At 46.2% G+C, this 13479-nt stretch overlaps 1 protein-coding gene across 2 annotated transcripts in view; it reads right to left on the bottom strand.

Annotated features, from left to right (window-relative positions):
- Positions 1 to 4390: 4390 nt before the first annotated feature.
- Positions 4391 to 13479, bottom strand: part of Fbxw7 (F-box and WD repeat domain containing 7) — a 151201-nt gene continuing 142112 nt past the window's right edge. For both annotated transcript variants that reach the window (XM_055596580.1, XM_055596581.1), the window contains 5 exons: positions 12457 to 12570; positions 10895 to 11076; positions 8898 to 9123; positions 7257 to 7467; positions 4391 to 6320 (listed from right to left, as the gene is read on the bottom strand). In XM_055596580.1, coding sequence (XP_055452555.1) covers positions 6052 to 6320; positions 7257 to 7467; positions 8898 to 9123; positions 10895 to 11076; positions 12457 to 12570 — 1002 coding nt within the window. In that variant the 3' untranslated portion in view covers positions 4391 to 6051. The remainder of the gene's footprint in view (positions 6321 to 7256; positions 7468 to 8897; positions 9124 to 10894; positions 11077 to 12456; positions 12571 to 13479) is intronic.

Raw genomic sequence — 13479 nt, 5'->3', positions numbered from 1 at the left:
TATCAACGTGGACCTGGCCGCCAGGTTCCTCCAGCATCCCTCGGTCGGTCCCTATCTGTGCCCCCCTGGCTGGCACACCGCGCCCCTCCCCAGGGCTGGGCTGCCCTCCCCCGCTGCTCTTCCTTACTGTAATCCATTTGGGCTGCTCTGGCCTTTTCGGCCCCTTGGCTGCTGCTCCATGTTCCCCGCCCTGTCTCCCCTCTCCTCACATGGCCCACATCAGTCGGCGGTCATGCCGGCTCTGGACATACAGGTGCCCGAGCTTCCATCTCATTGCTCTCCCTCAGAGCTCTGTAAACCTCTCCACCACACCAGGAGTCATGTCCTCCTTGTATTACTTTTCCTCAGTGGTAACCACAGCCCCTAACGGCCACTACACATCAGGCCCTGTACAAACTTGACCTACACTGTGTTCTCATATTAGCCCACTTACACTTGAGGAGACAGGCCAGCTCTCCTTGACACGGAGGAAGCTACACAAGGGATTGTAGTACACCAGATGGGCAGGGGTTGCTGGGAGTTGTAGTCCTGGTGGGCAGGGGCCATGCTACAAGGAGATGCATTTCTAGTTCACGAATCTGATGACCCCCCCGGACATCTGAGAAGGAAGGGATCCACATCCCCAAGCCTTCAGTACCTCGTTGTATCGTTCTGATTCTAAACGATCACTTTGGACCCAGTTCTGACAAGTCTTTTTTAAGTTAGTAAGTTTCAGCTCCCCCAAACCTGTGCCCCCATCTTGACCACAGGGGCTCTAAGATGCACCCTAACCTTTGCTAATCACCTGACTTTCCTGGCACGTCACCAGATTAACAGGCTCGACTCTTCTCATTATTATGTAGTATGGTGTGAGGAGGGCTGCAAGGGAAGTCTCCTTTGCCACCTCCTTGTACTGAGTGCTGTGCTATTTCTTTTGTAAGCTGTGAACCTCCTAGGGGGAAAAAGTAAATTGGTAAGCTGTTTTTGTGGCTCATTATAGTTGAACTTTTGATTTGCAAAAATCACTTCAAAGTAATTTTTCATTGCAGACCACTGCCGCTGAAGCAAAACAAAGTCCAAAGACAAACTGCAGGAGTAGGTTTTGCACCAAGATGTTGAGAAGGAGAGAATCATCAAAATGTCCACTCAGAGGTTCCTTGTCCTTCAGCACCCTGGGAAGTTGGACCCGAAATAGAAACGCCACTTTTTATCCTCAAGTGCAAACTGGGGCGCTGCCAGGCATTTGCAGCCACGGGTCTTCCCAGGACTCGGATCCAGAATTCCTTTTTACTAACACGGGGAAAGGTAGCTCTGGTGCTTTCCCTGAAAAACCTTTGGAATTACCTTCTGAGTTTTCTGTTGTTTTGCTTCCTCCACCTAGCAAGAGGTAGCAGCTGGCAGGATCTCCCCTCACGTGGCCTTACTAGTATTGAGGGCAGACACCCTGGCTAGTTACGGTGCCAGATGGTGCTGTTTGCTTACAGCTCCCAGGAATGACTGGGAGCTGACCGTGGCCACTCTGGATCTAACTTACGGCTGACAGGAAGTGCCAGTGATAAGTTACACACCAACTTCTCAAATCGCCACATGGCTACTTAGTGCAGGAGTCCAGAACACTGTGTGAACCCCTAGGTCCAGTGGCCATTGATCCAGCCAAGGGGACAGGAGTCCCCTTGCTTACCCAGCCTTTCCCCTTCTGAGGCAGGCCTCACATGGCCTTGTTCCCCTCCTGATGTGCGTACCTCCTGAGCGCTGGGATTACATCAGTCCTCAAACCCAATTTTCCCCTCTTGTGGGTGAAGCCAAAACAAGGAAATGATGTCAACACAGAAGAAACTCCACTTCCAGCAGTCTTCATGCGTGTCAAGGTGCTGTGTGCACACTCAAGCTGCAGCAAACGGCACGCAGACTGCCTCACCCTTAGAGTTGCACAGCCCTGCAGAACAGGATGCTCTCCCGCACTCACCCGGAAGGCATCATGGGTTAGATTCTTCATCAGCTGAGGCCCCCGAAAGAACAATCCCAGGCTGCAGTCTGGATCTTTCCCGGGCATGAGACAAGACTAACAGAAGAAAAACGAACAAGGCTGTGCCTGTTGGGAACACTGAGAAAGACTTCACAACCTTTCCACTTTGCCAGGGACTGTAGCAGAGGGGTAGGAAATTCGGCGGACATCTGTCTCAATAAGCAAGCAGTGGGGCTTCATGTTTCCGGCTTCTTTAGAGAATCCGAGTCCCGGGACAAGGCAGCTGGACAGGATGGAGGGCTCTGCTCTTCTGGAATCCTTAGTTCATGAAGTACAGTGGGTGCTTAGGGAAGTTGCCCGAAGCTCCTCACCTACCAGAGACGGGCTCCAAAGAAGTTTCTCCTGTTGCTGTTTGACTGTATCCTCTAATCCATTCAAGGAAACAGACATACTAAAACTAGTGGAGGTTTGAGAAATGGCCTACAACAGCTGACACAAATAGTTAGATGGTAACTGCTTTTTTGAAATTAAACAAATAGGTTGGCACATCCATGCAGCTTTTTGGCAAGCACTTGGCTGTTGCAGGTTAATGAAAGAACTGAGGCAACTGAATCTGCCAGAGGGCTTATGAGTCAAAATTATGAACAATTTCAGTAAGACAGGAGAGCGCAGGCCACACCATTTGCCACACTGACAGCACAGGGTGAGTGCCTGCACTGATCACTCCTGTGCCCTAATCCTAGCCTTCGGTTTTGTTACGTCATAAAATATATAAAAATGCAGTTACATAACAGCAAATTCCTTAGGCGGAAGTGAAACAGTGGGACCCTCTGTGAGCTTTAACTAGTTAATTTCTTACTTTCTTCAGAGTAAGACTAACATTTTCTCTTTCAGGAACAGATCACTTTTTTCCTCCTCCTAATTCTTCCTCCTCCTCCCTCCTGCCTTCTGATACAGCGTCTCATGTATCCCAAGCTCCCAAGCTGGAATAGAGGTTGCTAGGGATAAACCTGAACTTCTGATCCTGTTGTCCCAACTTCCTGAATGTTGCGATTACAGCACTCACGTAACTGTTACGTGGTGCCACGGACAGAACCAGGCCCTGTGCATGCTGGGCAAGCGCTCCACCGACTCAGCCATTCCACATCCTCAAACACTGTACTCCTAGAGCTCTTAGCACCTGAGTACACACAATCTCACTGCTGGGTGCTCAGTATTAGTCTGTATTACATTTCTGTAAGGCTGCACAAAGTATGCAACTCGACTTAAAATAATGTAAATTGGTGTAACAGTATATACATACTTATAAAACTCTACCTCCACACCTATGCCATTTTCATTCTATGCCTGAGTGAAACAAAAGCAATTGCTGAATACAGAGCATTGCAATGACATGGCTGTATTTGTTGTTCTGAGTGTGATGGGGGCAGGGGTGGAATTCATATGCCACGATGCGTACGTGGAAGCCAAGAACAACTTGGAGGAGTGGACTCTCTCCTTCCACCATGGCTGCTGTGAGCAACAGGCGTGGCTCTGGGCTGTGCCCTGTGCCTTGCTTTCTGTCGTTAACACTCCAGTCTTCCAGTTGCCTTCCCCATTGTTCTTATCAAGTGGTTTGCTGAGGCACGGTACAGCTAAGTTTCCGGAACAGTGTAGTGTGTAAGGCAGTGCCCTCTCCATGCTCAGGGTCGCCAGCCCCCACTCCGGTCACCTGACTAGCCTTTGAGCAGCGGGGCTCTGTGAAGAAAGAGTACAGACACACTATGCGAGCCTCATTCTCTGCAAAGGAGGACTCCATGTTTATCTGAGCTTTGTTTCCTAGGGCCTGGCTTGTTGAGATTAGATTCATGTTTCCTAGACTCTGGAAGGGCAAAGGAGGATGTAAGCCCTAACAGCAACAAAACAAAAAACCAACCAACCAGAGGCACCCCGCCCCCCCCCCCCCCCCACAACGCTGTTTCGGCTTGCTGGAATTCCATGGAGGCGGTGGGCAGGGTGCGCACCCGCCAGCTCATCTGAGCATCTCCTAACCGGCCCACCCTTGCTCTCAGCATCATCTCCGCGGCACAGGTGACAGAGGCCACTTCTCAGGGCCGGAGCAGCCGAGGCAACAATGTGCAGCACTGGATATGTGGAACTTCAGGATGCACTCATTAGTTACAAGGCTTCTAGCCATAACTATCACACAAGTTTTATGACTGGAGGGACCAGACGCCATGTTTATATGCCTGATGGAAACGTATGGAAGTGTGGAGGGTGGCCTCCTTGACTGCTCAGGATGGTGCCTGCTGGGCCTCTCACTGTTGGTTGAGCTTGGAAGCATGATTCCTATGCCACAATTCAGGGGACGCTAAGAAACCAAAACCTGACTATTCAAAGTATCAGACACAAACACTGTGCGTTTATAATGAGACAGTATTATCTGAGTGAAAGAAACAGGCATAATAACATGAAAAAACACATTTTATTGCACTTAAGTTATAAGAAAATAAAATTTCTAAGTGACTCAAACCATAGACACAATCCCTTTAAAGGTTGCTTTCCTCCATCATGTCAGGTTGTTACATAACTAAAATTAACCAACTTGAATCTGATTGTTTTAAATCAGACTATAAATAAAACAAACAAAAAATAAACAGGAGGAGGAAAAAAAGACGGCCTAGGATACAGTGTTAACCACTTTCACAGTTCAGCTTGAGTTACGGCTCCTGGTGAATGAGGCGGACCTTCTGACCCCCGTTCATCGCGCTGGTTCGCGTGTGACGCCGGCACAGAGCGAATGTGGCTCTCATGTCAGTTACTCAGAGCAATGACACTGTAACAGTTGTTTTCCCAAATACTGTAAGATGCTGCCACTGACCAGCAACTTCCTTTTGTTTTGCATTATATATATCTTTAAAATATCTTGTCAGCTTTACTATTTCGTTCAGCCATTCACCACAGCCCTCAAAGAAGTTTCTCCACAGAACAGGCACCTCAGGCTCTGCCCCAAGGAATGTGTTTTAACTTTTGCCCAGATAAAAGAAAATAAGCTTTGCACACACTCTCTATTCTTTATTTGCAGGCAAACTTCACTCTTTATTATCTGAAACTTTTCCATTCTCAGCCTCTTAGAGGCACAGATGGCTCAAGTTTCAGTGGCAAAAAAGTCTTTTTTTTTTTTTTCTGTAACCAAACTAGAGCAAATTTGGAATTCAGTCTGGGACTAAAACGTCACAGCAGAAAAAAAATAAAAAAAAATAATTTGCTTTTTCTTTCTTTCATTTAGCAGCATAAATAAGTTTGGCCACTGGGAGTACAGTACAGTACAGGGTGGGACACGATCCCGTATTGAAGACCCACTTCTAGCACCAGCATCAAGACCTAAATCCATCGCAGGACTCACAACCCAGGACAACTTGCCACCTTTGAGAAACGTATGCGGTGAAGAGTGTATGTGGAAGCAACAGGAAACAGATTCACAGAGGCTAATACTGTGATTGATTGACATTGGCAATGGTTGGCAAAAAAAAAAAAAAAAAAAGAATGAAAAAAGAAAGAAAAAAAGAAAAAAGCTTCATGATAACTGTACAAAAACAATTCACAGTAATTTTTTAAGCTTGTCCACCTCAGAAAACGACTTTTGTTGCGGATGCTCTCTGATTAGAAGACAACCAGCCTGTTTGGATAGTACTGCCACGCCTTTCTAGGTGACGGTGACAAGGCCTCCTGTAGCTCCGCCCAATGACGCTGGAGAAGAAAATAAAGAATAATTGCACCTGGTTGGATTTAGACAGTCTCGTTTTGCAAAGCTGCCCCTCAGTCAGAAGCGAAGCCTTCGGGTGATGCGGCAGCCGCCGCCTCCTGTCAGTTACGGCCTCTGGTCTCTTCTTACCTCCTCTGCCCGTAGGTCTTCTCCATCTGTTGTCCCAAGCCGACATCCTGCACCGCTGAGTACAAGGGATTTTTTTCCTTTTCTTTTTTTCTCTTTTTTTCTGTTTTTTTTTTTTTCCTTTTCTTTTTTTTTTTCTTTTTTGTTTTTGTTTTTCTTGTTTCGCGCAGGGTAAGGGCAGGGAGTATACTGTCTACACAGTTGGACAAAATTCATCTTGTCTTCATCTTGCTCTTCACTTCATGTCCACATCAAAGTCCAGCACCAGCAGCTTGGTTTCCTCAGTGCCGTTCCGGCTCCCGACGGCACACACCAGCTTCGTGTTGGAGGCCCTGATCCGCCACACGACTCCCCCGCTGCCCCCACTCTCCAAGGTGACTAGGTTTCGAATAAATTCACCCGTTTTCAAGTCCCAAAGCTTTACAGTCCCGTCGTCTGAGCTGGTGATGACGAAGTTCTTGTTGAACTGTAAACAGGTCACAGCACTCTGATGCTTGTTGGGACCTGGGCAAGAGCACAGGGATTTCATCACTACACAGAAAGGAGGGTTGGGCTACTGCTCAGGGCTTTTGTACTCCTCTACATGAGAGCAGACAAGAACACTTAGAAGCTGTGTATTTAGGAACCTTGCTGGAGTTTAGGGCCAGCTCACTGTCTGGGAGCTATCTGTAACTAACGTACCCATCTCCAGAGTTCTACCTCTGTAACGCTGATCAGCTACTAGACACTCGTTTTGTTCTCTGGCTCTGAGAGAGAGCGTTCCCTGAGGTGTCATAGGCAGTGCAGCTTGGAAACATGAGGGTGACAGATCTGTCACTCTACCACTGAACTGGGCAGTCAAAGAAGAAAACGAAACTTCTGACTACTCCCAAATTCCCAGGAACAGTTAAAATCAATGGGCAAAGGCTGACATGTGACGCCCTCCAGATGGCTCACTAAAAGCAAACAAAACAACCAACTAACCAACCTTCTAAGGGCTGTGACTAAAGAGAACGAGAGTCATGAAGAACCTTACGGTGCTATATCTTCTGAGGTTAAAGCTCCTCACATGTATTCGTACCTCAGAGAGCATCACTTTTCTTCCATTCCAGCTGAAGCAGTTGACTAAGTAGAGTCCAAACTAATTTCCTACCAGATATGCTTCAATTCAAAATAAAATGATCACTCAAAAAAAGTGCTGCTCTGTGACACAGCCAAGTCTTTCTTCTCATTGTTCAGGTTAAATAGTCACGTGAACATGCTGGAAATGAGTGACAATCTTCACATTAAAGACACAACTGAAAACCATTTCTCAAGGTGGCCTAGTTTTGAAAGCCAAACATTGATAAACCCATCAGGAGCAGGGACTCTGCAGGAAGGGAAATCCCCGCTCTCCCCAGGTCCGCTCGTGAATAAAAATGGTATTTTAAAAGAACACAGCTGAAGGAGGGCCCCGCGTACCTTGCAATGTCTGTAAACACTGTCCTGTTTTGATATCCCAGATTTTAACTGTAGAGTCTGCATTCCCAGAGACGAGGATGTTGTCCTTGAGCTCCATTCCACTCGTTAGCGACTGGTGTCCTGTCAGGGTGTGAATGCAGTTCCCCGTCTCCACATCCCAGACTCGGATTGATGTGTCGAGAGACCCACTCACCACATGGATGCCATCAAACTACAACAGACACGAGGTGTTAGCGCAGAAGCATGTCCTCCTCTCCTCCTACTGCAGACCTTACTCATACAGGGAGGGGGACAGGCAACATAAAAGGCCAGAACAAAGAGCAAACTGGGGTAAGCTTGAAGGTAAGCTGCTGTGCATGCCAGCACCTGAGTCTGTGGACCGTGTCTCCAAAACACTTCTTTCAGAAATTCTTAAGAAGAAAGAAACAAAACAAACAGCCCAAGAGTTCAAAGAGGCAGCTACAACTTCATGGGAAACAAAGCACCCAAATGAACAGCGTTACTTTCCAGTCACTCGGACCCAGCTGGAAGCCACATCCCATTTTTAGTAAGACTGCTGAGCCTGCTTTGCCCATAGGAAGCCAAAGCCAGAGCCTGAGACAAAAGACATGCTTATCAGCACCCAAGGCATGGGAAGGGCCACAGATAACTTTCATGATGCTCAAAAGTAAATTCCATTAAAAATGGTTTGTAAAATGAGGTGTTTACAAGAACCTAATGCTAATTAGCAAATATCCTAAAAGATAACTATATCAGGAATTTTAGAGGCATTTTAGTAACAAAAGCAAGCCATGTAGGCTCTCTTCTTCAGCTTCCCAAGGGCACTAACCGCCAACAAACATCTCCGGATCCTAGAAGGTGTACATTGTGTGTGCGTATCAGTTCTGAGCACCCCACAAGTGGCCTTCAACCCCCTTATCATGCATCAGTATTTCACTACTTGGGCAGTAAAATCAGTTAAGAAGCAAATGTCCTGAGAACAGCAATGTCAGCACTGGGACTGTTCTACTATGGCCATCACCAACAGGCTGTAACTTGGAAGGAAATTATGTAACAGGAAATACTTTAAAATGGAAAATGCTGCATTTCTAGAAGTAAAGGTGACTCATGCTTTAGGTCTAGTTACTGAAGATATTAAGTATTACAATCTAAGAATAAATATCAAATCCAAATCTAAAGGAAAACAATAGGTTAGTCAAATTCATCTCTGCCTCCCAGGCAGTGGCCGTGGGCAAGCACGGAGCTCTTTGCAGAAAGGTTCCACAGGCACTTCAAATGGGGGTGGAATCACAATTACACGGTCCATCAACTTTTAGCTAGCAAGGCAAAGGGGCAGCTTTTGGCCAAATTAATCCTCAGCTAAGAAGTTTATTAAAATCCAAGTTATTCTCCTATGAGACTATCTAACTATTAATTAATGTAGCAAAATCTACAGCCCTGAAGTATCAGGTTCCAAGACAAATATTTGCATTTTAAAGAGAAAATGGATCACAGCAACTGAAACCATTAAATCAGGTAAATGATTTTGAAATTGACGTCTCTTCACGCTAACTGTAAGGTATACAGAAGCAGCGGCTCGACAGTGGGAAAGTGACCTCCTGAGTCATCAGCAGCCTCTCGGGGCTGGGAGAGACGCCTTACCTGTAACGAGTAGACTCTGTTAGTGTGTCCCTGCAGCGTGTGAAGACAGGTCTCAGTCTCCGGATCCCACACCTTCACCATAAAATCATATGCTCCACTAACGACTCTCCTGCCGTCATACTGAACGCAGCGGACCGCTGCCACGTGACCCATCAAGACGTGTAAACACTGGCCGGTCTCAATATCCCAAACCCTAAGGGTGGCATCTCGAGACCCACTAACAACCCTGCAGAGTGGAACACAACACGAAAACTAGAATTGGAAAGTGAGCGCACATGACCCGAAACAGGCCCTTCTCCTCCTGTTCTTCAACAGAAATGTGTTCACAAAAACTCTACCGGATGCCTTCAAATATACACTCCAGTTAGTCCACCTGGAAGGGGAAGCGAAAAGGTTCATCTGGTTGGTCCCCACTGACTTAGGGACCGGGGCTCTACCTCAAGGTTCCACGCAGCTTGGAAAGACCTGAATGTATTCAAGCAAGCACCTCTCCATAGGCACAACATGACCTTGACTAGAAGGGAAATGGTAACATGGCACACACAGCAACCCTCAAGGCAGCTCATGGTGGTAGGACTCAGAGCAATGCACAACTTTCCTTCTTCTTGATCTGTCATTTCATTACATTTCAATTATGAACTCCTACTGCCTATCTGAGTAAAAATTTCCATACTTTTATTTTCCAACAAAATAGAATTTTAAAATAATTTTGGGACTCAGAAAGCTATGGCTGTTTCCTTATACTTCACGTTCGGAGAAAATTGGTTTCAGGCACATGCTCACAGCTGCTGATTCACAGATTCTTAAAGAAATTCCTACAGAAGTAACAGAAATGTCTAAAGAAACTGGCTCAATGTAATAAAAAATTGTACTCTTCTGAAAACCAGAGTGCCACAACTATGCAGTTACCTCTGGATTACTGAACAGGCACCTTTAGGTCACTGCCGAGAGCTACAAGCCGGTTCCCATGTTTGAAAGAGTGGAGTGCTGACGTGTGGGAGAGTGAGCACAACCAAAATGGAAATGCAATGTCTTTCGAAACCCATCCCCTACATTTAATCCCAGAACACACTGTGCAAAGCAGGCTCAAATTTACATATCTTGGCTGTAGGGAAAGTCCATTTACAGGAAGCGTTCTTAATAAGAAAGCACCATGGTCAGTTACGGGGCATGGATGCTGTGGACTCAGCGCAAGGACCCTTGTAAGGACATGTTTTCTTAGGGGACGGGCCCCCTCTAAAAGCTGTGACCTTCTGTCTCTCCCTTCCCAGTGCGAACATCAGCAGCACGGTTCTGGACAAACGAAGTAGAAAGCACAGCATCTTAGCTGCGATGAAGGTGAATGAACACAAGGACACGATTTTACCACAAAGGGGCACCACAGGTGAGATAACAAGGCGCCAGGCAGAGGCTGGGAGGGGCAGGCAGCCAGGCCAGGCTGAAAGCCCTTTGAAAATGGGACTGAAAACTCCCCCTCCTTCTGGAGGGCAGCAAGGCTGTCCTAATTCCAGAGCCCCCTGTTAGCTGTAAGAGGCCAGAGGACATCTGAGAGCTGAGGAGTTCAACTGACAAGCAGAGGAGAACACTCTAGAGCCCTGGCTCTCTGTCTGTCTATATCTAGGGATGTGATGGAGTGGAGGCCACGTGGCTGGGTCACCCTGGGACACAGGCTGGAAGTCCCAGAGACTGAGTCTGTCACTCTTGCATAACATGACTATGACTTTCAAGACAGAAAACAATTTTTGTTTGAAGACGATGAATCATCAAAACAAAATGGATGAGAGAGAAGAGTTTTAAGAAAAACAACTATACCATCATCAAATGAAGAAGGAAACCTTAAGACAAGCCTTTGATGTTAAGCCGATCCAGCCTGACCTTCTCATTTCAGCATGTTTGCACTCTAATCCATTAGTGCCTGCTCTAAGAGCTCACGAGCACTGTAGGAATCCCAAATTCACAGTCCCAGAAGTGGAAGTGCCAGCCGCGCTTCCCCTTACCTCTTCTCATGGAGATGCATACACCGCACCGTGGAGGTGTGCCCGTATAGGGTGTGTATGCACTCTCCAGTCTCGGCGTTCCACACTTTGAGAGTCCGGTCGGTGGAGCCACTGATGATGATGTTGTCTCTCATCTGTGACGACCACACTCCACCCGTGTGTCCCACCAGCGTTCTCAGACACTGCAAAAACACTTCAGACCATCAGCTTTAGGGAGACATGAAAGCAAGTCAAAGAATAGACTAGCATCTCAGTAAAATCTGGATGAGGTTCACTTATCCAAGAGCAGTAGGAAAGCATTTTGCACACCGACGCTGCCACTCTGCTTATGGTACTGGCATATGCTTATCACACACAAGCAGGGCTGAGGAGCAAGTACGGAGAAAGGAGACGTGGTGTGAAACTGAAGGTTCACACGAGGGGCTGGAGAGATGGCTCAGTGGGGAAGAGCCCTGGCCACTCTTTTAGGGACCCAGGCTTGATTCCCAGCATGCACATGCTGCCTAACAGCCACCTGTAACTACAGAGCCAGGGAACCTGACACCATCGTGGTGCACAGACATATGTACATGTAACACTTGTACACATAACATAATAAAATGAAGCTAAGAACTTAAAGGAAGATACAAAGCAGAAGATCTGGCAGAAAGCAAAAATAATGAGATGCAAGCGAGTTTGACAGCTCTAGCTTGGCTGCCATGGTTAAACCATGCTGAAGCTGCAGCAGGTGCCTTCCAGGGGCAGAACCAAGGCAGGAATGCCCAGAGTTGGGTGTGGCCACATACCAAGGCTCACCAATCCACCCAATCTGCCTGCAGGCAGTAGTTAGGGGCAGGCTGTGCTACTTCTAGACATGTAAAGACAGATACTGGAACTCCGACGAGATAAGTCCGAAACTAGTATTATACCCTGGAAACATGTAGAAGCTTTGGAAATCTTAGTATCTTCTTTGAGTATTTATAAGGTTCTTGTCCAAGGAACAACATAGCAAAAGATATTTTGTAAACGAGACTTTTCTCATACTTTCTTCTATTTTTAAACAATCAATTACTGATCATGAAATGTTCTTTTTTGGACAGATAAAGTCAATATATTCACTAGAGACTCCTTGAGGAATGGCTTGTGACGTACAGCCACTGCTTGGCCTCCTTGGCTCTTCAACCCAGTATCTAAGATCTCCTCTGCTTCCTTTCCGTCCATTACTGTGTGAGGTGATTGTAGATTAACAGGATTTACTTGACTTCTAAGCCACAGAGAGCTTAGCAACAAAGCAGTTCATAAGGAAATCTCTTAGTCACATTTGGATGATTCTAACTCACTTGGGCAAGGAGAAGGTAAGCTCAGAGAGGGTGTGCAGCTGAAAAATCTTAGAGTATCTAGAATGACAAACTAGTTAAATGAAGAAAACACGGCTGCTGCCCCCAGGCCAAGGTGACATTCCTAAACATGGAGAGAAGAAGGCCTGATACTTGTTATCAAAACAGCTAAGGATTAAAACATGCCCTTTACTGTGACTCACACAACAGGGTGATGCACTCAAGTGTGAAAAGACGTGGACTTACTTTGCCCGTGACTGCTGACCAAACTTTTAAGGTGTTGTCATCAGAACCACTAACTATGCGGTTACCACAAAACTGCAGACATGTGATCACGTGATCATCATGGCCTTTCAGCACCTGTAAGAAAAAGGACACATCACATGTATGCTATTTCATCATTACCTTCTTTAAATACAGAGACAGCCTAGCTCCAGGGTCAGTGAGAGATTCAGCCTAAGTCAGACAGAGAATGAAAGCAGGAAAACTGATACCCTCCTCTGGCCTGTGTGTGTGTGTGAGTACACGCAAGGATACACACGAGTATACGTCACACACATACACACGGATACACACTAGTGAAAACAAGAATGAGCCATATGTCAGAACAGTGATCTGTAATCTGTTTTTAAAATGAAATTCATATAAAAAACATAGTACATCTCTTTCCTGGGTGGCCAGTTAAATATGATTTCCATATTCTATTGCTTAAACTTGAAATGTCCACTATTGATATTAATGTCCACTAAGCTAAAACTGCATAAAGATGGCTCCAACCCAAACGTCAAATCTGTTTAAGTCCAAGGATAGTTACTTTATTTAGTATATACCATAGACAAAAAGAGGACCAGGCCTGCTGGCGCGGGCCCCTGACTATAGCTCTCAAGGAGGACAGGACGGGACCACAGGGTCAAGGCCTGCTTGGACTACCAACACGTGCTCCAGGGCAACCTGGAGACCTGAGCCAACCCTCAGTTCAAAGTTAAAAAGAAGAAAAGGAGAAAAAGGAGGAAAGGGGGGAGGAGGAGGAAGACAAATAACAGTTCTATTCAACCTAAAAATTACACCAATGCATGCTGGCATACAAAACAATGCCTCTCACAGCTGGCATTTTTTTTTTTTTTTGCTATAAAAGTATATGAATTAAGCATTTCTACCATTTATACACATGAAATAATACTCTAAGACAGAAAGTGAGACTTCTGCTTCAAACTATATATATACACACACACACACACACACACACACACACACACACACACACACACA

Source organism: Psammomys obesus, unplaced genomic scaffold (genome assembly GCF_907164565.1).
Source record: "Psammomys obesus unplaced genomic scaffold, mPsaObe1.curated_primary_1811, whole genome shotgun sequence".
In the NCBI taxonomy this organism is placed as follows: domain Eukaryota; kingdom Metazoa; phylum Chordata; class Mammalia; order Rodentia; family Muridae; genus Psammomys; species Psammomys obesus.
Note: the sequence above shows the minus strand (reverse complement) of the source record. Positions and strands in the feature narration are given on the sequence as shown.